The sequence below is a fragment of the Podarcis cretensis genome, assembly GCF_951804945.1.
Source record: "Podarcis cretensis genome assembly, chromosome: 14".
NCBI classification, from domain to species: domain Eukaryota; kingdom Metazoa; phylum Chordata; class Lepidosauria; order Squamata; family Lacertidae; genus Podarcis; species Podarcis cretensis.
In genome coordinates, this window is record NC_137183.1 from 22,873,729 (window position 1) to 22,900,013 (window position 26,285).

Below are 26,285 nucleotides of genomic sequence, written 5' to 3' on the forward strand. Positions count from 1 at the left end.
AAAGGAGGTTCCGAAATGGTTTTCAAGAGAAAATAATTAGTTACAATCTCAGAAACAAAACATGCAATCTTCATGTTAATGAAAGAAAGCAGATTGTGTGGATCTTCCTGTTGGGAAGATTTACCACTTGGAGTTTGGGGAGCTGGAAGCCAGAGATGGTCCCTGCTCTTATATCTTCATTCTTCCAAAAGAAAGAAGTGGACTAACCTGGGAGAGAACAAAGACTACAAGTGCTTCTAAGTCCCTCTGAGGGGAATGAGGTCCTAACCAAGCGACTCATTGAAGCTGCTTCAACTTAACCCTTTCATGGGCCCAGTGTGAGGCAGAAACTATCCCATATTAATTTATATGGGTCTTCTCCAAGTTCAACTAACTTGGGATACAACTCAAAGTAAGAGAGGAAGTAATATTGATTTCTGTAACTAGCTGTCATGTGCCATTGCTCTTTGATCCCCAAACGTCCCAAGGGCTCCTTTTAGGACTGATAAATGTGAGTTGATTTTAGGGGCAAGTGATAGCTACAACTGTAATTGTTTAAACATTATCATTACCAGTACCACTGTTACTGAAAGCTGGGACCTATATCAGAATGCTGTAGTGTTTCCTGAGGTGCCAAGGTGTCCTCTCTTTGAACCACTGTCAGAGCGTATTTCTGTGTTTGGGGGAATTCTCTGTTTAAAGGGTTATCCCTCCTAGTTTAAAGATAAAAAGAAGCATAATAAAGGAGAGCAGGAGTTTCAGAGTTGACCCTGGACAGCAAACTGAGTAGGCACACAAGCTACCTGGCCCTTGTCCTCGCTGCTATAGTCTATGTATTTCAAATATAGTAGTTATTTTTAAATTTGCATCTGTACATAGACATATGTAAATATGTGTCCGCCTTTGTGGCAATGCATTTCTTACTTCCTTTCTTCAATGTATAAGTAGCCACCCTGGCCTTTCCTCACTCCCTGCTCAGTGCTCTTGTTAATGATACCAGGCAGTCATGCCCTCCTGTTCAAGTGTTTCTTTTTCAACTACCACTCAACATTCTGTGGCTACTGAGGCACATCTGATACTGAAGCAACTCAAGCCTTCTACTCCCCCATTCACTCCACAGAAAAGTTTTCCATTTTACTTCTCCAACAGACACTCTTGGACTCTGGGGTTTGGTTGGGGGGGATAAGGGGGGGAGAGAGAGAGAGACCAGCAACACTTTTTTGTGTTCTGCAACTGTTGAGGTCTCCCTGAATATTTTGGTTCCTCCCTCCTTGTTTTGGCTTCATTTCTGTCTGCACTCACCACCTGAATTCACCATGATAGGGTGTGGTTATTGGCATCCATGTACACAACAGTTTTACAGAGTAAGAATAAGATGACATGTCCCAAGAACCTTACAAATTTGACAGAGGAATGGGAAAGGGTGCATAACTGTGGAATGCAATTCCATGGGACAGCAAACAAACCGCATCCCTTATGGGTTTCAAACAGGCCTTAGGTAAAACTTGTCTTCTTACCACTTCCTTTTGCCACTGGTTAGATGTGAGCTACAGAACTTCCACCTTCTGCCTGATTTTGATATTTTTAATATGCTGGTTTAGAATTGGTTTCCTTCAATTTTAGTAATGGTTTGAAATATTGTATTGGTGTGTGTGTGTGTGTGTGTGAGAGAGAGAGAGAGAGAGAGAGAGAGAGTGTATGCTATTGCCTTAAACTGTGTTTTCTTGTATGTTTGATGCATGGCTGGCTTTTGGAAGCTTTTTCTTGAAAAGAGGGCATTCAAATATATTACATAAATTTATGATAATAAACAGGGCAGGGGGTGTTCTTTCGGTTCAGTTGCACTGTCACCTACAATCCCTACAAGGGGATTGGTCTAGACTCTAGGAGCTTGTAATCCTCAAAGAATGGTGAAGCTAAGCAAGTGTGGGGTTCATCAATACATAGGTGGAAGCACCACATCTGCCCTTCTGAGCTTTCTAAAGGAGCAAAATGTTCCTAATAAATAAATGGATATGATATAGGCTGCACATCAAAATGCTTGTCTTAACTTGTGTGTGATCTCCTCTATGTCCTGTGGCTGATCAAAGCCCCTTCTGTGCTGTCAGTTGGTGCAGTTGCAAATGTGAATAAACCCTGAGGTGACAGAGATATGCTATGTTTTTGGGGAGATGGTGACAAAATTGAATACCAAAAAAAAAAACTTCGATTCTGCAACCTTGGATTACGCAGGTCAACACATTTGTTGTTCTTTTTGTCTATGCAAGAAGCCTCTGATCAATAGAAATGGTCAACCATCTCTCTGGCTTTTGTAATTTCTCTAGTCTAGGCATTGCCCGCACCCGCCCAGCCCTATTTCATACCTATAAGAGCTAGAGACTTGTCATTTTTAAAATGGGAGCTGGGATGCTCAGGAAGCTGCATTCTACAACAAATACAACACTTTTTTCAGGTTCGTCTCCTCCAGGAGGCTGAGTAGCATCCAAGATTACAGCGTGCCATTCTTTGATCTCTTGCCTGCTACTGCTTTCATTTCTGCTTACCCGGCAGCCAGTTTTGTGGACTAAAATTACGCCTACACGGAAGACTTTGACATAGCAAAGCATTGGAGAACAATGACTGCCAGTGTTCTGGGGCATTGCAAGTCCTGCTTTTGGAAGCCAGCATTTTTATTTGTCTTGGTTGGATTAATTTGGATGCTTACTGCCAGTTGAGCTTTGTCAGATGTCACTTAGGGTGAAGACAGACATAATGTAGCTCAAATTGCATCTGCAGGGCAAGCTGGCCTAGGTGGCAGTCCTTTTTCTGTGGCTGGTCCTTTTTTAAAAAAAAGACTGAGTGCTTCAACATTCATTTATCTTTACAATAATTTGTTGTCAGATAGATAGATAGATAGATAGATAGATAGATAGATAGTTCAGTTCTTTATTACAATCACAGAACAGCCACTAAATTGCATCCAAACAAATGCAATTTTGCAATTTACAGGCCAACAGATAATAGTCATTCATTCATTCATTCATTCATTCATACCCCACCCACCTGGCTGGGTTTCCCCAGCCACTCTGGGTGGCTTCCAACAAAAGATTAAAAATACATTAAAACATCAGTCATTAAAAACTTCCCTAAACAGGGGATTATTACAAATTAAACACATAGCAAAAAAACCTAAGATATGTGTGCATTGTCATATGTTCACAGTCATGCTTAGGATGGATTACTGAGCACTACCATAGTTAGTAAGGAGTTTAAACCATCTAGTTCCTAGTAGCGCGGGTGGTGCTGTGGTCTAAACCACTGAGCCTCTTGGGCTTGCTGATCAGAAGGTCAGCAGTTCGAATCCCCACGACAGGGTGAGCTCCTGTTGCTCAGTCCCTGTTCCTGCCAACCTAGCAGTTCGAAAGCACATCAAAGTGCAAGTAAATAAATAGGTATCACTCTGGCGGGAAGGTAAACGACGTTTCCATGCACTGCTCTGGTTTCGCCAGAAGCGGCTTAGTCATGCTGGCCACATGACCCGGAAGCTGTACGCTGGCTCCCTCGGCCAGTAAAGCGAGATGAGCACCGCAACCCCAGAGTCATTCGCGAATGGACCTAACGGTCAGGGGTCCCTTTACCTTTACCATAGTTAGTAAGGAATTTTAACCATCTAACTCCTAGTAATGCATGCTGATACACAAAATTTTGCCACTTTTGTGGTAATTTCATTAGCAAAATCTGACAAGAGGAAGGAGCTGTAAAAATTATCAGATCTCTGTGGGAAATTAATTAAAATAGGTGTGATGTATAAGGAGTAAATGTCTTTATAATATGGTGTACAGTTGTTGTTTTAAAAGTAAAGGTCAAAGTGCTCCAAAAATGGGATGGCAAAAATTTGGGGGTGGGGGGAGGGTTGGTATCATGATGGGCCAGCTAATCAGCACAACACAGATCCTGTTTATGCTTCGGATGTGCAGAACTGCTTATTTTTTCCTTTTAGGGCTCTAGTTTTGTGGTTTTTTTCAGACTGAATGCAGCAAAGGTGCTTTCAGAACAACCCCACTGCGCTGAAATTATTCCATCTGACTTTATCCTGAATGTGAAAAATCATACAGTGGTTTTGCTTGCTGTTGCTATAAACATATTCAATGGGCCTGTGTATTAGATGTGCCTGCCAAAATATCTCTCTCTCTCTCTCTCTCTCTCTCTCTCTCTCTCTCTCTGTGTGTGTGTGTGTGTGTGTGTGTGTTGAAGGGATGTCTCTCTGCCTATGTTGATAACATTGCTATCATAACGTTTTTTTTAAAGCAACAGCAACAAACTTTCTTAAAATACACCCTTTCTTTCTTTTGCTATTTGCTCACTGATATGTCCAAAAAAACAGGCTTTGGAACCATGCTGATAAAGTTGCCCTGCCCATATTCAAATAAATCTTTTATCCTGCTCCAATAAAACCCCAGCTGGACCAAGTGGAAATGACTGGGAATTGCTGCTTGCAGTTTGCCTGGCAACCACAAAGACTTTTTCTAAATCCCTCCATCTTTCCCCCCAATTAGATGATAGCTTACCTGTGGATGCCACAGTGGTAGTAGCAAAGATGGGCAGCTATGTTTCAGTCCAGAATCAGGATGGAGATGGGGCATGGGAAGAGAGAGGAAATGCTACAAAAGTTACTAGCCTGCAAAAAGAATTACTGGTCTGCTGGGGGCTGGCAGAGAACAGAGGAGGAATGGAGAGCTCCCTCAAGCAATTTTTTGTGTTGGGGTGGGGAAGAAATTCAGTTCAGTGCACATTTAATTTGCACTTTCTGAAACAATACAGTGGTACCTCGGGTTACAAACACCTCGGGTTACAAACACTTTGGGTTAGAGACTCCACTAACCCTGAAGTAGTACCTCAGGTAAGAACTTTACCTCAGGATGAGAACAGAAATCGTTCACTGGTGGCAATGGGAGGCCCCATTAGCTAAAGTGGTACCTCAGATTAAGAACAGTTTCAGGTTAAGAACGGACCTCCAGAACGAATTAAGTTCGTAACCAGAGGTACCACTGTATGAGAAGCGGAGTGGAGCTATCCTTCAAAATTTGCACCACTTTGCATTTTGCAGTACAGTCATACCTTGGGTTACAGATTGCACTTTGCGCATGCGCCGAAGCGCCAAATCGCCAAATCGCAACCCGTGCGTGCACAGAACGTGCCTCCCACACGGATCACTTTCTCAACCCAAGCCTCCACTCTACAGTTCTTCTGCCAAGTAATGTGTACAAAACTTCATATAATGCTAGGTGAAGTGTACAGGAAAATGCATATATTAGTGAAAATTGAGGAAAACTGGTTTACAAAAATGTGTATTTGGCAAAATTGTACAAAAGAATGTGTATCTTAGGAGAATTCATCTTAAAACACTGAAGGCTTTGCATAGGAAAATAAAATGGTGTGGAAATGTGGAGAACGGAATGAAATCTGATAACTGATAGATTTGCTCATTCGTATTTCTAAGATTTCCTTTCTCTACCAGCCTCCTTGGTTTCCATGCAGAGCATGGGGTGGATGGCAGGACATAGCCCACTTTCTCAAATGCACTGAATTTTTGATCACCTATGGCTACCATGCTTACATACAAGACTGGGGAGAAACTACATGTCAGTTAAATCCTGTGGGCATTTTGCCTCACTCTGTTACATGGGCAGAGCCTGCTGGCTGACTGACTTCCCTGTTCATTCTAAAGTCTACTGCTGCCTCTGAGCTCAGAGATCGACTGCTTTGTTATCAAAGCCTTGCAGCAGAACATGGGCAAGAATCCAACAGGGTAAGCAGAATAATTAGGAAATCAAAGTACTACAATTTCCTGCCACTGTAACTTTAATAAGGCCTCAGGTTTGTGCAAACATAGCTGTGTTTAAGCTTGGAGTGAGGGCTGGAGCTAATTACACTCTCAAAGCTTAGGCCAAGGAGGTCTTGTTTCCACTGTGGACTGGGTAGGGCGCATTGGAAATGAATCCAGCTTCACGTTGAATTGATGTTCCATTTGCTGGTAGCAGTTTCTTTCCTCCTACATCCATCCCACGCCGCCTGGCTTAGTTGCCGTTGCAAACTACCTTGAACAGGAAATGCCTTATAATTTGTATCCATAAAGCAGGGAAGCGAATTGGAAGGAGTCTGAATTGAGCAAAAGACTGGACTTTGACGCAAGCTTGGAAGACAGACCAATGGGGTCAATTCATATCCAGGAGGAAAAGAGATGTTTCAAAGAGCCAGACGTGGATAAATATAGTTATTGGCTTTTGGGCTATATAAGCTTTGAGTGGTTTAATTAAAATCAGGAGCTGCAGTTAAAGTAATGAGAAACTTAATTTAAAAGGTGCCATATCAATAATGATTATAAAGTTTTTTCAGGTCTGTCCAGGCAACATGATTAAGGTTATGCAATAGGGTTAGGGTAAACTGAAATGGGAACAGAAATTGCCAATGTTCGCTTATTTGTCCCATGTTCAGAATGAAAATCAATCCAGCGAATATGATTGATATTTGTTGTTGCTTTCAGTTCACAAATGATACGTACTTGATTACATTTTTCACCCTTTGCATTGCTACCGGTGATCTGGAAGAGAGCTTAGCATAATACATGTTTGGTGACGTGAAGATGAATATATTTCCCTCTGCATAATATTCACTTTATTCAATTTATATTCCTCCCAAAGGAGCCTAGGGTGGAATAGACATATTAGGGATTTGCATATTCCGTAGTGATGTTGCCAACTTTTGCAAGTCTGGCTTTATCCGAAGCAAGCATTGTCATCTGAGCTGAAGAAGAAACCTCTGCTCCCTGAAAAATAGGAAAGGCAATGACATGTATTTGTATATAATTTGTGCGTTCTAATAGATGCACATGTAGAAATAAGTAATATAATTTAAATACCAGTATAATACATCTTGCTATGTAGGGGAAAGACTATGGGCTAGGTGACCTGTGTGCCAGCTCAGTCGGCTGTCCGGGTGCTGCTAACTGTAGATGGGCAACTTTGGGTACTCATTCCTTCTTAGGATTTTTAAAATCTTTAAACAAGACTTAGACTGGACAGCCTTTCAAATAAAGCAGGGGAACCTCAAGCCCAGAGACAAAGGCAGCCCCCTAGTCCTCTCTGTATGGCCTTCTGGATTCTCCCTAGTCCTAACCTCCCCAGGACACACCTGTCAGCGACCCTACTCAAATGTTTTGGCCCAACTGGAATGCAGTTTTGCTTGCCTGGGTGGAGAGATGTGTGCTTAGAAACCTCTAACTTTTGCATGACTGGAATGTTGCCTATTGTACAAAAGGTAAAACTCGCATCCATTTCTACACCCATATTTTGCCTCTTTCCTCACCCACTGCTGGAATGCAGCCTTCAGGTTGGAAAAATGTCCCTTGCCACTGAAATAAAGGACTATCCTTTGCAAAGTAGGATGCATAACTACCATACTCACTTCCACCCCCACCCATCCCTCTACCTGGCCCTAGCAGCTGCTGCTCCCACCACCACCATCCCCAAAACTGCCATAGAAGCAGCCCAAGTAAGGAAATAGGGAAAGTCCTACATACAGCCACAGCCGTAATAGAGGGGATAGATCTGTCATGGAAGGATCTCCCAGATGATACAGGTTGGGGTCCATATGATGGGTGGATTGAGTGAGGAATTCAGATTTCATTGCACTTCTGATAATGAAAAGGGTTTGTAGCTGGGCCTGGGGAAACCAAGCTATTGCTTGACTCTTATTCTTATTTTGATAAATAGCTTCTTTGGTTGAGTCCAATTCCACATCAATTTTAACAGGGCTTGTCCATCATTAATTCTTTCTACTAGGGCTGGATGAATCTGTCATTTTGTACTTCTCTCTGTTTCTCGTTTTCCCAGTCGTTAGTTTTCCACATTTCCACAGTAGATTGTGATTTTTTTTTAAAGTCCTCATGAAAATTTATCAGCATCTTTGTGTAAATTTATCTAATATATATATATTTATAAGCAATTTTTATACATACACACACACACACACACACACACATTTTTGCAAGCAGGCTGTCTCATTTTTATATATTTAAATATTATATATTTTCACTAATATAAGTGTTTTATGGTCATTTCCCTACAATATACACCTCTTCATACACATTATTTGGATGGAGGCCTGTGTTTGAGGTGCCATCTCTCCCTTGGACTAGCAATTGTTTGGCCTCAACCCCAGAGGCCGAATTCACTTATGATGCAAATGACCCCTCCTCAGCTTCATCTAAGGATCCTGGCTCCTTGCCACCCAATAGAACCTGATTCTGTGTTTTTTTGTAATGCTGGACCTCAGGTCATCCTCTGATGAGGAATCCCCTGGCTGAGACATGACAATGAGGAACACTTAGGATAATCTCTTAGGACCCAGAAAAGGAACATCTGTCGACCTAAATGAAATTGGACAGCAGCAGTTTCTCTCTGGTGAGGTATTTGCTTTCTCTTTCATCCCATGCTGTTTGGTTCTTTCCAGCTTTGAAAGATTCCAGTAAGAAATCCATTAACAGTGACTGGAAAATCGAACTTCCTGGTGAGTTTCAGATTGCAGGAACCACTGTTCGGTATGTGAGAAGAGGTCTATGGGAGAAAATCTCAGCCAAAGGACCAACTAAAATACCACTCCACTTGATGGTAATTTAATGGTTTTTCATTGTCTGCTTTCAGTGTTTCATCATGGTAGAATTGTTTTTTTGGTGTTCAGTATTAACTACTTCCTTCTTCAGTTACAAGAGTAACTGACATACAAGCATCAAAGACAGATAGAAGCCTCCAAACTAGTGTGATGTAGTTTGTAACATATTCAAATTGGAAAAGGAAGATCTGGGTTCTAATTCTCTGGATAGGCATGAAACTGGGTAACATTGAGCAATTGGTAATGTACTTGAGCAAAGGGTAACATACCGTATTTTTTGCTCTATAAGACTCACTTTTTCCCTCCTAAAAAGTAAGGGGAAATGTGTGTGTGTCTTATGGAGCGAATGCAGGCTGCGCAGCTATCCTAGAAGCCAGAACAGCAAGAGGGATTGCTGCTTTCACTGCGCAGCAATCCCTCTTGCTGTGCTGGCTTCTGAGATTCAGAATATATTTTTTTCTTGTTTTCCTCCTCCAAAAACTAGGCGCGTCTGGTGCATCTTATAGAGTGAAAAATATGGTGCTTGTCAGGGCTGTTGTGAGGTTAAAATGGGATAAGCCCATCTTGAACACCATGATCTCCTTGCAAGAAGGGTGCAATAAAAATTTAGTAGGTAGGGTTAGTTCCAAAACTAAACCATAGATACGGGCATTTACGTGAACTGTTATATCAAACTTAAGCTTCTTTTAATGGAAGGTATCTGCAAAGAAAAAGCAGAACACCCAAAAGAGTTCTGAAAATTAATGATAAGCCAGCAATGATATCTTTAATATGAGATATGTGAGCTGATTGTAATTTATATTCCAGAAAAAGCAAAACAGATGGTTGTATTTATGTCTGGGACTTTGATTATGTGTTCTTTATGATTTGATATTATTATTATTATTATTATTATTATTATTATTATTATTATTAAATTGTTCTTAATATGTTGCTTTTATTGTTTGCAACTTCAATAACCTGTCTGAAAAGCAGCTTAAATCGAAAATAATCACAATAAAGAGGAAGAATAGTCAGCATTGTTTAAACCAGTCTTTTAAACTTGTTGCCTTCCAGATGTTTTGGACTGCAACTACTATCATTCCTGATCATTGGTCATGCCAGTTGGGGCTAATGGGAGTTGTAGTCAAAAACACTTGGAAAGCCCCGTTGGTTTCCAAACTTTCTGACTTCAAGGAACCTTTTCCACATTCATTTGCCTGGTGAGCATATGCCACAGAAATCCAGTGCATCATGGAAAGATTCTGGAGCATATTCCAAGAGGTACACTTGGTTCATGCAAGACACTCACTAGGCCTTTTTGCCTTATCTCTGCCCCACAAGGGACCACAGTCCAACGTGTCCCCACAGAGTCCTCTGCAGTTGCACATTGCAGAGGAAGATAAGTGAGTCGTAGGTTGGCTGCAATTTAGCCACTGATATATTTGCAAAAGAAAAAACAAGGATTATATTACCAGAAATAAAATATGCTCACACTAATCCATATGCATCGATGTTAATTTAACAGTACAGATGAGGACCATGACCAGGTGAGTGTTGTCCCTGCTCATTCTGCTGTCCAAGTGCTGTTAATGTTTGATGGGCATCTTCAAGGCCCTTGATGTTCTCCTTTAGAATCATAAAATTGTAGATTTGTTAATGTTTATAATTTTTAAACCATACCTGTCAGCTCTTCAAATATGGAGTGCCTTCAAAGTGGTGGGGTGGCTGTCCTCTGACAGTCCTTCAAAGGGAAGGCTGTTCTTTGTGATGTAGAACTCGTGACCACCTAACAGGTTGTTTCTCAGAGAAACCTGTTCCCCATTACCGATCTTCTCACTGAGGCCCACTGCAGCTTCCGAGGGTCCTCAGGGCTCCCTGGAATGCAGTTTGAAAACCACTTGTTCTGAAGACTGTTAGAACAGCATTGACTCACAAAGCGCAAATCACCTGAGTGAAGACATCTTGACCTCTGTTTGAAACCCAATTACCCACACAGCCAAACAATGGCATGAAATCTATTTCATATGAGCCCTTAGATTCTCTAGCCTTGTTCCCAGATTGAGATAATAAAGATCTCTCTCGCTCTCCTTTTCTTTTTTAAAGAAGGAGCTTGCCTTTCCCCCTCTTTTTTCCCCTCCTTTAAATACCCAAGGCATTTCTCCAAATATGTTACTGTAAGTATGTTCCTTGGATAAATGAGTGTTTGTGTAGCTAGATCTGCTTCAGAGCTCCACTTGGCAACTGGAGGCCATCTCAGCCCACGAGATGCTTCCAAATACGACGGCTTCCTCCGAGCTGTACAGCAATGCCGTTAGCATCTTGTTTGCTTAAATAAGAGCAGGGTGGGGCTTCACGTCTTGTGCTGGCGAGTGCCGAGTGTTTTGGATCCTGCAAAAAGCTTTAAAACTATAGCTTATTGTCTGGTTTGTCTTAGCTTTGGCTTCCAACTCAGACTAATAAAGCTCCTTCTGTAGCTACAGATGTGTCTTTTATTTCTCCCCATCTTGCAAAAGATATTTGTCTGTTTTCGTACAGATCAGCACACACACACAATTTTTTAAGGCGATGAGTGCCTGCTTTCATAGAATTAAAAGGACTGGAAGGGCCTCAAGGGTTATCTGGCCGAACGTCTTCATGAAGGCAGGATCTACCAGACCAAACAGTCCAAAGCAGATGTTTGCTGGAGTACTCTCAGCCCTCAGCACCTTCACTTAACACTTAACACCCAACCTTAAACAAAACAATTAAGCAGCAATGGATTAGCACACTGTCAGGACCAGGCCTGGGGCATAAACAGCTAGCCTGAACCCAGACTTGGGCACATGAATTTTCTACCCCATAGTCGCTGGTGGTATTTGCAGAGGCAGATATAGTGGTGCTGCGGGGACAACATACCCTCCAAGTGTCCCGATTTTCCCAGGATGGTCCCAGAATTACAGCCACCCCTGCTTCTGATTTGATCCTGGAATGTCCCAATTTCCCCTGCCAGCTCTGCCAGCACCAGGTTCTGGGAGAAGAATCAGCAGGTGCTTGTCCTGAGCAAGAATGACGATGGTGACTGCGAGGAAGCATCCCATTGCCTTTCTATAGTTGCCGCTGGCCTCGTCTTTTGGGCAGCTCATAGCAGCTACTAGAGAGCTGGCCCTTCCTCCCTTCTCTTGAAGGTGTTGTACTTGATCCCTTCCTTCACACATTTTTTATTTTACAACAATGCTGTGAGGTAGGTTAGGCTGAGAGGTAATTGGCTCAAGGTGACAGCTGTATATGTGTATATGACGTATAAGTTTGCAGCAAGATCAAACGCAGGAGAATCCCCCTGATACAGAATAAAATGTCCCTATTTTCATCGAAGAAATGTTGCAGGGTGACAAACCTACACAGCATCTTAAAAAGCAGAGACATCACCTTGCCAACAAAGCTCCGTATAGTTAAAGCTATGGTTTTCACAGTACTGATGTATGGAAGTGAGAGCTGGACCATAAAGAAGGCTGATCTCGGAAGAATTGATGCTTTTGAATTATGGTGCTGGAGGAGACTCTTGAGAGTCCCATGGACTGCAAGAAGATCAAACCTATCCATTCTGAAGAAAATCAGCCCTGAGTGCTCACTGGAAGGACAGATCCTGAAGCTGAGGCTCCAATACTTTGGCCATCTCCAGAGAAGAGAAGACTCCCTAGAAAAGACCCTAATGTTGGGAAAGATGGAGAGTACAAGGAGAAGGGGACGACAGAGGACGAGATGGTTGGACAGTGTTCTCGAAGCTACCAGCATGAGTTTGACCAAACTGCAGGAGGCAGTGGAAGACAGGAGTGCCTGGCGTGCTCTGGTCCGTGGGGTCACGAAGAGTCGGACACGACTAAATGACTAAACAAACAAATGGGGGACTGGTTCAGCCCCATGGGCATGGAGCCGCAGGGGGCACCACGGCTGTGAGGTGGCGGATGCAGTGAGTATTCTCTGCAAAATGCAAGTGTCTGTAGCCATGTCTTCAAGGTTCTACAGGATATTTGGGGACTAAGTACAAAAGTAATCGTCCTCCAATTACCTCAAAAGTATGTTTCTTTTTCAGTTACCACTTTGATCTCATTTGTGCTAGGTTAAAAATTAGTAGAACGCATTTACTTTGAGGCAGCATTACTTTCCTCTCATCAGCCCCAGAAAGCATCGCCAATGGACAGTAATGGTGGGAGTTGTAGTTCAGCAACATCTAGAGGTTCCTCACACTTGGTTTAGTTTTGGGTTTGCTTTTTTTACCGGGGAAAAAAATGATTTTTTTTGTCTAATTTCCAGTTAAACATGACGAGAGTGACTTATCTTCCATGAATGCCTAGTAACTATTCCCATATGTACCCGACGCAGCATCTTGCTGTTGCGGGTGGGGAGATTGAAAGAGTGTAGCAAAAAAATAATTTTTCTGTGTCAGAAATGCTCAGCTTCACCTCTCCTGGCAAGCACTTTGCCAAGCAAGGTGACATTTGGACTTTGTGTTGTGCAATGCCCCCTTTAAAGCTACAGCTACTATGATCGGCAGTCCTTCACTTCTCTTGGTAAAGCACAATACTACTTTCAAGAAACCATTTTCTCCCCTCTTTGAATTTATATAAAGTGGTACCTCGGTTTACGAACCTAATCCATTCCGGAAGTCCATTCTTAAACTGAAACCATTCTTAAACCGAGCCGCGCTTTCCCTAATGAGGCCTCCTACCACTGGTGCCCTTCCACCATTTGGATTCCATTCTTAGACCAAGGTAAAGTTCACAAACCGGGACACTACTTCTGGTTTTGCGGAGTTCGTAAAGTGAATCGTTCGTAATCAGGACTGTTCTTAAACTGAGGTACCACTATACTGCCTTTTATCATAAGCTCTCAGGGTGGTTCACAGAATAAAATTGTTAATGGTCATAGGCCAGGATAACTAAATAGAACTTCAGCGTTTAGAGATGACTTACCTCTGAGAAATCAGGTGCTGGGGGCAATGGGAGGTAATAAAGAAGGCAAGCAATTGAGACCTACTAATGCAGGCATAGGCAACCTTCGGCTTTCCAGATATTTTTGGCCTACAACTCCCACGATCCCTAGCTAACAGGACCAGTGGTCAGGGATGATGGGAATTGTAATCCAAAACATCTGGAGGGCCGAATGTTGCCTATGCCTGTACTAAGGGAAGACTACAGTTGTTGAAGTAGTGCTCCATTTCCCCTAATGGAGCAGCCTCCACTGTTACATGGGTGGTGTTCATTAGCTTCTCTGTGCAACCTTATAAAAGGCAGCATTTGATTTTACCTATTTTGTCTCATTCCACAAAGTCTAAGCAGTAGCAGATGCCTCAAACTGTCAGAGGAGCAGATCAGTTCTAGTTGGCACCGTTCCCTACCACACATTAGACAACACACTACCATGTTTATTTATGGCTTGATTTGTTCAATGGGCTCCTTAATACCTCCGGCTGTTTCAATAAACTCATGTACCATTTCACTGCAATGAGATACAGTGTCACCTGCCTGCTTGCCCGCCCATCCCCCTGGCCTTCCCGTCTTCATTCCAACCTGTTCCAAGTACTAGCACACCTTCCAGCACACCTGAACCCTCCCAAACAAATTTAAACTTGTACAGTCAATGGCATCTTAATTCAACAGAATCATTAATGAGTCGCTTTAAGAGTAAGCTTGGTTGGTTTTCACATTTCCTGCAGTCGTAATTACTTCTAGCTGAGTTGCCAGCAGCAAACTTGGGGAAGGTGTGGGGAGTTGAGACTGCAAGTTTCACATTAAAGATATAATCTTATTTATTTATAGGCCTTTACAAGCTGCCTTTTCCCTGCCAGACTGGCACAGCATATAATGAGGACAATAAAACAATATGAAACTACAATGCACAGTTTCTAAAGCATTACACTGTCAAAAGAGCCAGTGTGGTTTAGTGGTTAAGAGCGGTAGATTCATAATCTGGGGAACCGGGTTCGCATCTCCACTCCTCCACATGCAGCTGCTGGGTGACCTTGGGCTAGTCACGCTTCTCTGAAGTCTCTCAGCCCCACTCACCTCACAGGGTGTTTGTTGTGGGGGAGGAAGGGAAAGGAGAATGTTAGCTGCTTTGAGACTTCTTCGCGTAGTGATAAAGCGGGATATCAAATCCAAACTCTCTTCAAATCCAAAAGTCCTCCAAGTTCAGAGGGAATGTGCCATCAAATGCCAGTTGCTAGAAGGACAACAGCAAGAGTAGAGGATTGCTTTCATTCTCAGCTAGCTCAGCACCCCTGCATCATCACAAGAAATAAAGACTTATGTGGGCGATTTAGAATATATCTTTCCATAATAGTTAGGTGATTACTGATTTTAACTTTTTAATATTGTTCTTATTTAATGGTTTTATGTATAATTGTTGTAAACCATTCTGATCTTTTTAATGAATTGTGGCATGTAAATATTTTTATAACTAAATAAATTTAAATCTAGGTTTCAAGGTTTTTATACACACATAGTTTTACAGTAGATCAAATATCCTTTCCTTCCAGATGATCTCCTCTGTGGAGATGGATTTGCAACCACAGGGCTTCTACTCCCCAGAAGTAGACCGTGTTGTTTATATTTCACTCATAAATCCCTTGACCTAAACCTTTTATTAATATTATTATTGGTTGCTTTGCCATTTTGGTGATTTCCATTTATTTGTCTTGCCTCCCCACCCCACACATGCCAGCCTCAACAACTGTCTGTCTCCTACGCTCTCAACTAGGTGCTGTTATTCCATGACCAGAATTATGGGATCCACTATGAATACACCATTCCTGTGAACTACTCTGCTGAAAACAGAAGTGAGCCTGATCACCATCAGGACTCCTTGTACATATGGACCCACAGCGGATGGGAAGGTTGTAGTGTGCAGTGTGGAGGAGGTAAAGATTTTGTTTGCTTAAAATAATTTATCTAAGGCGGTCCATTAGTGTAGAAGGCCTGCAGAACAGTACTCAACCTGGCAGCTGTCTTTGTCTCACTGATAGTGTATATCCAAGGTCTTGGGCAAAGAGGTATTTCCAACCATGCTATCCGAAATCTTTTAAGCAGGAGATACCAGGGATCAATCCTAGGACATAAGAGGAGCCCTGCTGGATCAGGCCAGTGGCCCATCTAGTACAGGATCTTGTTCTCACAGTTGCCATCCAGATGCCTCTGGGAAACCTGCAAGCAGGCCCCAAGCGCAAGACCACTCTCCCCTCCTGCAGTTTCCAGCAACTGGTATTCAGAATCATTACTGCTTCCAAATGTGGAAGGAGAGTATATCTATCGTAGCCAGTAGCCCTTTGTGAGAGCAAATTCCATAGTTTAACAAAACACTGTGTAAATCAGTACTTTCTTTTGTCCTGAATCTTCCAACATTCAGCTTCGTTGAATGTCCCCAAGTTCTAGTGTTAGGAAAGAGGGAGAAAAACATCTATTTATCCACTTTCTCTATGCCAGACATAAATTTACGATATTCTGTTGTTGTTTTTGTTGTTTATAAAATTTCTATACCGCTCTTCATCCAAGGATCACAGGGTGGTTTACAATCTATCATGTCTTACTTACCTTTCCTCTAAACCAAAAAGCCCCAAATGTTGTAACCTTTCCTCATAGGGGAATTCCTCAGTCCCCTTGATCAGATCATGCACAGCAAGTTCTCTCCCATCTGAATCCTTAACTGAAGCATTTCAGAACTGAAGAAGGAAAGCTTTTCTAAACCAACAACAACAACAACACTGTAGCGGACAGATACCAGGCCTCGGAGCTGAGAAAGCCCCATTCCAAATTAGCGAGCTTCAAAGGCTCCCAGATAATGGATATGGGTGAAATTAGATTCAACCGCTCAGAAGAGTTATCTTGCAGTGCTCTTTGGCTTGGAGTCCCATATCCATGGGGTGTTGCTGGGGAAAGTAGCCATGTTGGAAGATAGGGACATGTTCACAACCATTTCTTTTAGTGGAGAAAAAGAAGCATTTAGATAATTTAATGAATGACACCGCCCCCCCCCCATTTTGCATCCAGGAGAACGTAAAACCATTGTGTCCTGTACACGGGTTGTTAACAAGACTATGATATTGGTGAACGACAGTGCCTGCCAGCGGGTGACCCGTCCCGAGCCTCAGGTCAGAAGATGTAATGTGCACCCCTGCCAGTCAAGGTAAGGATCCCATTACAGTCGTCATAAACTTTTTCATATACAAAGGTTCATATTGCATTATAGTTTCCCGTGCACTATTTATGTGATTGTATGAGCATTGTTAATGCCACAGAGAAAGCACAAATAAGGCATTTGTAATAGAACTGAGCCTTCTCGCCAATGCAGGTTTATATACTTATATATTAAAAACTGTTTTAAGCCTCATTTATAACACCCCTGGAGCTGCATGGAACTGCATCCAAATTCCTATTTTTCCAAGCATACCGATCTACAAATGCATTTGTGCATCTTTGCCTTGTTCAGCCATAAAACTCCTTTTCTACTTATTTGGTAGATCTGCACCACCCAACCTCTCTTTTTTACTCCACTGGGGGATATAATGTCTTGATATTTTAATTCTTAAACATCATTGATCCAACATACCCAAGGGCCCCTTCTGAGAGTCACACAAGAAAGGGTGTTGGGAGATCATAGAATGTGCATTTTTCTATACATTATTTGGTTGGTGAAGCACATCACAGAATTTGTACAAGTGTGAATTTTGAAAGATGCCTTTTTTCCAATTTTCATATTGCTTCAGGAAGTGCAAATTACCGTATTTTTCGCCCTATAGGACGCACTTTTTCCCCTCCAAAAATGAAGGGGAAATGGGTGTGCATCCTATGGGGCGAATGCAGGCTTTCGCTGAAGCCTGGAGAGCGAGAGGGGTCGGTGCGCACCGACCCCTCTCGCTCTCCAGGCTTCAGGAGAGCCGCAGCGCCAGTCCCACAAGGTTGGGGGACAGCGGGGAGGCAGAACGCCGCCATCCCGCTGTCTCCCAATGTGGTTTGGAGGCTGACGGCGGGGAGACGCATGCTTCTCCCCACCGCCAGCCCCACAAGCTCCGGGGACAGCTGGGAGGCGCAGCGCGTCCTCCCGCTGTCCCTGGACCTGGTCTGCAGGCGGGCGGCGGGGAGACGCGTGCTTCTCCCCACCGCCAGCCCCGCAAGCTCCGGGGACAGCTGGGAGGCGCAGTGCGTCCTCCCGCTGTCCCCGGACCTGATCTGCAGGCGGGCGGCGGGGAGAAGAGCTCTTCTCCCCGCCGCCAGCCCCACAAGCTCTGGGGACAGCTGGGAGGCGCAGCGCGTCCTCCCGCTGTCCCTGGACCTGGTCTGCAGGCGGGCGGCGGGGAGAAGAGCGCTTCTCCCCGCTGCCGGCCCCACAAGCGCCTGGGGGGGAAATAAAAAATTTTTTCTTTATTTCCCCCCCAAAAAACTTGGTGCGTCCTATCGGCCGGTGCGTCCTATGGGGTGAAAAATACGGTAGGTAGATTCACCTTTAAATGAAAACCAATGGATTAGTTGCCAGACAGCTTCTTAAAGAGCATAATGTTTCTGGAGCGACACAAAAATGAGAGAGCTTAACAGAGCCCTTCCATTCCCTATGTTTTATTGTGATCCTTCAATAACATCTGTGTGCCATGTCAGGAAAGCCAGGGCCCCTAAGCCAAGTTGCCTCTGAGATGGTAAACCTGTGTCTGGACTGTACCACTTAAGTTTGCAGGTGGGGGTTTACATAGATAAGTACTCCTCCATTTAGAAAAACGTCTTGCACATAAGAAACTGAATGTATTTGCTACCTCATTCAGAACTAGGCTATAGAGAAGGTATTTGCTGTGGTTGTCTCCAAATCCCCTGGTGACTTGCCAAGCCCATACATTGCTCATATATGGGCAGAGGCTTCTTTTCTTTACTAGGGACTGGCTTAGTCTGGGCAGTCTGCTTGTGTTTAAGGTAGGCCTGTGTCAGTTAGGATCTAGTTATTTCTGGTGTTAAAATTAATTAAAACTGGTTGATCTTAAGTGGATGCTTGTCATTTGTAGGGGTGTTCAGCCACCCTCCTCTCAAGCCTTCACGGCAGTATAGATTTCTAGGCAAATTGAGAGAAAAATATCCAAAGGAATCATTGACAGAGAGGTAAACCAGCTAATAATCCGGTCTCTCTGAAAGAGTTGCAAAAGGGAAAAACCACACCATTGAAAAAGATCTGTAAAGCTTGAAACATGTCAGGTCATTCTCTAAAAATAAATCCAGCTTTCCACAGAACCTTTTGGGCCTTTTCTGTTTGCCATGGAGTGGTCCAATTCTGGTTTCTGGTCTGTGTGGATTTCTAGCCCACCTGAAGAAGCTTCCGGAACTGCCTGCCTATGCCATTTCTGACCCCCAAACTTTCATTTTCCTTTTGCTAGCCCACAGGCAAAAAAAAATGTCAGGGTTGATCCAAGGGTGGTGCCAACCCAGCCCAATTTTGTTGAGAAAGGGAAGTCTAAATTGCCTTACTCTATGGATTTTAATCCTTCCCCTTAATATAATTCCAGAACTGCTGCTTTTGGTTTGGAGTTCCTGAGCCAATTTAGAGTTACAATAAAGGGCCATTATCCTCGGCTGGACAACTAGAGTGTGCGGCTCTCATTGGTTCATTTTGCCGCCAGCACCATGGCAACCTACAACCACACAGTGCTTCACATCCAAGCAGGCCACGCCTCTCCCTCTCTCCTAACATTTTCTCGCTCCCTCCAGGTCGACCACACATTCACACTTCGGAAGCTGCCAAATGGAAACGCTTTCCGAAGCACATTCTCTAAGTCTCTGTAGAATTTAAATTTCCATTAGTGTTTGCCCACCCAGATATTAGAAATGCATGCTTGGCATACTCTCTGACCAAGAACATCTTAAAGAGACCTTTCTCTTTCACCATGACTATAGTTTATTTTGTTTTTTTAAAGAAAGAAGCTCTGGGTTTGCTTTCAGAGTTCAAGCAGAATTATTATAGCGTTGTTGCAAGAACCTCTCCTGTTTTCTACATTGAGCTCTGCTCTCTGGTTCTTATAAGAGCTACCGCTTTGATTTCTCTGCTATTTGACATTATTGCTACCAGAAATTCACATGGTCATTCTTGGGATGAGATGGAAGAATCTGACAGTTGCGCTTTTCTGTTTCTCATTTTTCCAATCTTAAATTCAGGTTCTCTACAATTTGGCAACAGTAAAAGTCAGTAAAAGTCATCAGTATTCTTTATTGTAAATTTCTCCAAACATACATGTGTTTGTATGCAATTTTGCCTAATATATACACTTTTGCAATGCAGTTTTTGTGTGTTATTTTCCCTAATGCATTCCTCAGTATGTTCATTATTGTCCATGCTATTTAGCTAGAGAACTGCATTGCAAAATTTGCGGAAGTGTGTATTTCAGAAAATGACACTGATTTGGTAGATAAAAATGAGAAATTCAAACTTTATAAGGGATGATGAGGAGTCAAAGGGGATATGAAGGAGAGAGAAATGATGCCCTACACACTTTAATCTACCTTAATCTGTAGAGTTTCTGCTTTGTCTCCTCTTCCCACCATCTGAAATTTGGCATATGATGATGGGAGGCAGGACCACCTCTACTGTGCCACCTTGTTGTTAGTGGAACTTTTAAAAAATCTGCTTATGCTGTTTAAGTTGGTGTATTTTATTTTTAATGCTGAACTTTTAACTTTCCATACAATTTGTTGTTTTCTTAGCATATTCCTATTTATTGCATTTATTGCATTTACTTCTGATGCTGATCTGAGAGCCGGGTCTGAAAAGTGGCAAATGAAGTTTAAATAAATAAAAACCAACCAGCATAAACAAACATTCTGATTAGTTATCTCTATGAGAGAATTTTCAACATCCCCAGCAAAGTGTCATTCCCAGAATTCTTTGAGGAAGACTAGAATACTTGGAATTGCCAACTGAAAACAATATTAGTGTTTGAATCCTCAAAGAGGCAGAGTTCTACAAACTGTCTGAAAGAGTTCCATGTTCCACTAATTCCACTCAAAACTGGTGAGAAAATTATTTTTATAATTTATCAGCAATTTGAAGATCTTGCTCCCCTAGCCAAACACTTTCCTGCCTCTTTTTTCTTACCCCTTTGTAAAATCAGTTTTATAAAAACATTTTTTAAATGCTCATTTAAAAAAATTAGAAAGTGGCACTAAAAAGATGGTTGACACAGTGTCAGTGTAAATTTGTCCTTAACAAAGTTAAAACTCAAGTTATTCCACAACCACCCCTGTGCGTGTTGCAGCTTTGTACTGAGTTCATGAAAGGACACTTATGCCGGACCTGGACAAGAGTGCAATCTGGGTTGTCCATTTTCCCATCTGTCATTGTACTGAATTCCTGGCTCGTCTCATGCCCGTCTTCCTGTTTCCTTACAGACCACCGAACTGGAAAAGAAAGTGAGAGGCTGTCTCCTTTCTGATTCCTCCCATTCCTTTCCCCTTTAAGTGAGGTCACAGCCTCCTTTTTCTCAGGACTGTATGGTGTGCGGTCGAACTGTCAGTTCTGGAGGCAAACAACCAGGGTGGCTCCTACCAAGTTTTTCACTCCTTTCATCTCTACTGTTCTTTGCTCTCAATCCTTTTCTCTCCTTTCTTTGCCAATAGCTATAGATCACAGGGAGATTACAATGCCGTTGCTAGACTTAATTCAGCAGGGCCTGGACAGCAGCCATGCCTGTTCCTGGAGAGGACAGTAAATTAGTAAAGCAGTCCCTCTCTTTCCCCTTCCCAGGTTCATCTCACCACCCCTCTCTGATTGGGACTTTCAGTCAATGACATATTTAACAACACATCTGTAATTTGTGCTTCAGTGCTTAAATAGTGGCCTGTGGGTGTCCTTTTTATTGCATATTCATGATTATTTGTGCTCATGATGCTATTAGGGCTGTCATACGGGTTCCCACTTTCATTATGGGTTGCACCTGCAAAAGTTTTGGTGCAGTCACTCTGCTTCATTTCCACTCAGTGCATTTCAGTGTATTTATTTTTTATATATACCACAAAGTTTCTGGTTTATTTTTGGTTTTGCTTTTATGGTGCTGTAGCCTCTCCAGACAACAGTATTGTGGTAGCATGGGGGAAGCATCTCAGGGCAACTAATAAAGCAGAATAATTTCAGCACTACAACACTGTGTGTGTTTCAGTAACATGTTGCAGAATACTCCCAGGCTTTAAAAAAAAAAATCAGTCTGGAGGGGCCCTCAGTGCCTTGGCATCAGGTTGCAAAGATTAGTTTGGTTGGGAGGCAAATCAAGTTGACAGGTCTGAAAGACAGACCAGGATTCCAACTTCCTGAAAAAAGGGTGCTGTGATTGCCACCTCCCTCCCCCCTCCTCATGCATTTTTCATGTTCACACAGGGCTATTGTTCCAGCTCTTCACTTTGACGAGGAATTCCTGTAATTACAGAGGGGATCTTCCTCTGTGACAGGTCATAGGAAGCACTTAGCAGAGATGCCATATAGGCATTTATCAAATACATTCCTCTTTACTTGATTCTTCCCATGACCTCCAACTCAGAGTCACTCTCAAAAAGTTTCACTTCTGCTGCTCAGGTCTCAACAAAATAGCAATTAGTTATATGGGGTGATTGGAAGGGCAGACTGACAAAAGGGTCTGTAGAGTCCATATCTCTGGGGACAAGCAGTTATATTTCACAGCATGTGGGAATGTAAGGCTACAGGATTTTTCATTGTGAGCTGATCATAATGTGAATCTTATTTACAATGTGATGTAGGTAGCTGTGTACCATTTGTTTTTGTTTTTTTTATAATAATTTTTATTCATTTTTCAAACAGATAATAAAAACAATATAGAACAATATAGCTTCAAAATCATAATTTCATACCCTTCTTTCTTTTGACTTCCCCATACCTCCCCATCCCTGCATCCTTGTTTAATGGTTCTTTAGCAACCCTTAGGTCCATTGTCTTAATTCCCTTTCATAAAGTTTCCTTTAGTTTTTTTTGATTACTGCTGCAATTCTTTACCTCTTACCCCCTGACATCTTAACATTCCTCAATTTTACAATTGTTTTTAAGATATATTTTAAATTTCTTCCAGTCCTCTTCCACTGTCTCTTTCCCCTGGTCACGGATTCTGCCCGTCATCTCGGCCAGTCCCATAAAGTCGATCACCTTTGTTTGCCATTCTTCCAGAGTAGGTAGTTCTTGCATCTTCCAATACTTTGCCAGTAGAATTCTTGCTGCTGTAGTGGCGTACATAAAGAAAATCCTATCCTTCTTTAGCTGTGTACCATTTGTGTCAATTGTTTGAACAAAGCAGATGACATAATTGCCAAATGTCCACTGGTGGTTCTGTTTTCCTCTTCATACTCTGACCTCATCACTCCTGAAATCTCCTCTTGTTCTTTTTACTTTTCTGATGGTTTCACCCCTCTTGGTGCTTTTAGTTGGTCTGCTCAGATATCACAGCTAGAAGCAGAGGAATCCTGGCCCCTCTTGGATTAGCTCATGCCACAGAAAAGCTAGCATTAGCAGCTGACCATCAAAGGGGGCATGGAGACCTTTAGAACTGGATGTTCAGTGCCCATAAGCAACTTTGCTTCAGTTAAACAGCATAACAATTGCCTGCAAGCCACAGGCTCCCAAATGACCCTTGGTATAAATGGCTTGGGTGGTTTTTATACAACTTATTTGCTTAATGAAAAGAGACGGGCAACACTTATGTGATTATATAGTTCTCATTAAGGCACTTAAATTGCAAGCAATTTGCATCACTGAACAGGTATACAGATCCAGCTCAAGGATTTGAGCTGCAGAAAGAAGGCACCTTAGAACCCCCTGCAAGTTTAGTTGTGAGGTGCATTGCCTGTAAGGGGAACTGGCCATGCCAAAAGCATTCCTGTCTTTAAACCAACTTACACAAGGTAGGAGGACACTTTTATCTGGGCCCAAGGAAGAAAGGATTAGTAATATGCATGTAGTGTGCTTTAGTAACCCTAACTTGGAAAAGAACAAGGATGGAAGACTGAAGAAACCCCAACTAAAGAATCATGGCAAGAAAAATTGATGGACTATGCAGAACTGGCAAAATTGACATATAAGCTACAGGACAAGGATAACTGTGACTTTAAAGATGAATGGGAACCCTTTACAAAGTATTTGAAGACACAACAAAGCAAACTGCACTCCTTGGCTGGCTTTGAATAAACAGTCACAAACTTTTTTATTGATGATAATCAGCTAAATAGTTTAAGGATCTATACAACTGTGTAACATGCAGAAAACAGCATTTGTAGAGAAATCAAAGACTGGAACTGAGGGAAGCCAGGGGGTGGGGGGTGGTTTTTGTGGAGGAGGGGGAGGGGGGAGGAAAAATAGGGGGGGAATAAGGATGATATGTTTCTGGATAATATGTTTTGTTTTAATTTCGAATAAAAAAGTTTTTAAAAAAGAACATCAAGGTTATTTAGGCTGTTGTAATACATAATCTTCCACCACCAAGAAATTGCAGGGGTTTCTTGTGTCCAGATTTAAAGCCTCTTAATTCTGCATTAAAAATGTAGGATTTCAAATAATAAAAACCTTGGACACAGGTTGGTGGGACCTGACACCCACCCAGGGTAGGCACAAGAGGCAGTGATTGATGAGTGGCTTTGTATAAATGCCTTGTGTCTCAAAGGGCTGTGTCCCTATTGAATCCTTTTTTTCTCTTTTCTTAACAGGTGGGTGGCTGGGCAGTGGAGCTCTTGCTCTGCAACCTGTTCCAAAGGCATCCAGATCCGAGAAGTGGCATGTGTCTATCAGCTGCAGAATGGCACCTATGTCAACACTAGGGATCTTTACTGCCTCGGCCCGAAGCCGACACCAGTACAAAGCTGTGAAGGTCGAGACTGCCTTTCCATATGGGAAGCATCGGAGTGGTCTAAGGTAAAGAAGTCTTGGTGGGAGGAAAAGGACAGGAATTCCAAAATAAAAACCCCAAGTTGGAGTCTACTAAACATGAGCAAATCCTACTTCATGTGATCCATAATTAATCTTTTTTTAAAGATAAATATCAAAGGGGCATTTTGTGGAAGTCTTAAAATTAATGTTTTTCCCCAGGCTATTAAGAATCAGTGTTTCCTAGCCAGGATTAGCCAATGTGGTGCCCTCCAGATGTTGTTGGACTACAACTCCCTAATCCTTTTGGCCACTGCCTATGCTAGCTGGGGCTCATGGAAGCTGTAGTCCAACAATACCCAAAGAGCAGCACGTTGACTACCGTGATGTAGGTGCTTTTACATGCCCCAAATAGCACCTGCAGAAGCAGATTCCCAGAATCCATTTCCAGAACCTAGGGTTGGGACATATCCAATGGCACCTCCTGAAGCAGCTCAAGTTGGTGGGGTTTGCCCCCATGCATCCATACTATATCATATGATGAGTTTGAGTTCACAAAAGCTTATGCCATTATAAATTTGTTCGTCTTTAAGGTGCCACAAGAATCTTTTATTGTTTAGGTAGTTCAAGAAGTACATTCCAGAATTTTATTCAGGCCAGCAGCACACATATAACACCATCCAGGGGGGGTAAAACTAGTCACCACGCAACAGAGTCGTTTTCTCAACACACAGTGACTCTGTATGTATTGGGAAAAGCAGGCAGTGATTGATGTAAGACCAATTTTAGTAACACAGATCCAATACTTCTCCCCACTGCCCCAATGTTCTTCTGCTGTGTATCTACCAAAACCTGCTATTTTGCCTTGTTTGCTCAAGGTTGTGTCAATGAGTCTTGTGATTGCTTTCAGGAAAATAGATTTTAGGAATATCGCTGCCAAGAGGTTATTTCCACAAAAGTAATATTGTGACTTTTAACAACATTGAGTCCTACCACTAGCTCTGCATAATCTTTTATGGTGTAGTTCATATTTTGCAGCTGACATTATCGAGCTCCTATCACAAAAACCTTTAAAGATGTTTTCTGGCTCTTTCACAGGCTTAGAGGGGTGAAGGATCAGCTGAATGTTTAATATAATGAGTGCCTTGATTGCTTTCGGACTCCTGTCTAAATTAAATGAGCAAAGCTCCTTAATTAAGTGTGTGCATGGCATTGGGTTTCAGGGTTAGCCAATCCTTAGCTTCTAAGTATCTGCATCTTGAGTTTGTTCCACAAATATGAATTGTGCTACGTGAGAGATTCATCAGATAAAGGATCCAGCTAAACCACTTCTTTGCAATACATGATTTTTTTAATAACGTTAAAGTGAGAGGTGTGTTTTCCTTTAATCAATTTTGTGTCTTGATTGGTAAATGTAAACCAGTTGTTTTGTTTAAAAAAAAAAGTCTTAGGTGGCATTTGCTGTTAATTGACCTAATGCTGCATGTTGCTGAGAAGGAGAATAATTGTTACGTCACTTTAAGTATATTGTACATGGTTAATAGAGTTTACTTGTAGCATGAATAATCTTAAAATGAAATAATAATCTCAAATCTCAATGGTGCTGGTGGAAATTCCTGTATATTTCACATGAATTGCTTTGGGTTTTTCTGGCTGCCAAACTTGAATAAAATGCAAAATATAATCTGGTTTTTAGTCAAACTATTACGTTCCTAAATCATAAAGCAAAGGTTCACTTTCATTGTGGAGAAAAATAATGAATTCTTACTTTAATGGGGCACAGTAGCAATTTTTTGAGATGATGCATTACTCCACCACAT

General features: G+C 42.2%; 1 protein-coding gene across 3 annotated transcripts in view; it reads left to right on the forward strand.

The window, feature by feature from the left end:
• ADAMTS17 (ADAM metallopeptidase with thrombospondin type 1 motif 17) overlaps nt 1-26,285 on the forward strand; it is a 188,599-nt gene that overhangs the window by 141,030 nt on the left and 21,284 nt on the right. For all 3 annotated transcript variants that reach the window (XM_079954201.1, XM_079954202.1, XM_079954203.1), the window contains 4 exons: nt 8,470-8,627; nt 15,346-15,505; nt 16,632-16,767; nt 24,309-24,513. In XM_079954201.1, coding sequence (XP_079810327.1) covers nt 8,470-8,627; nt 15,346-15,505; nt 16,632-16,767; nt 24,309-24,513 — 659 coding nt within the window. The remainder of the gene's footprint in view (nt 1-8,469; nt 8,628-15,345; nt 15,506-16,631; nt 16,768-24,308; nt 24,514-26,285) is intronic.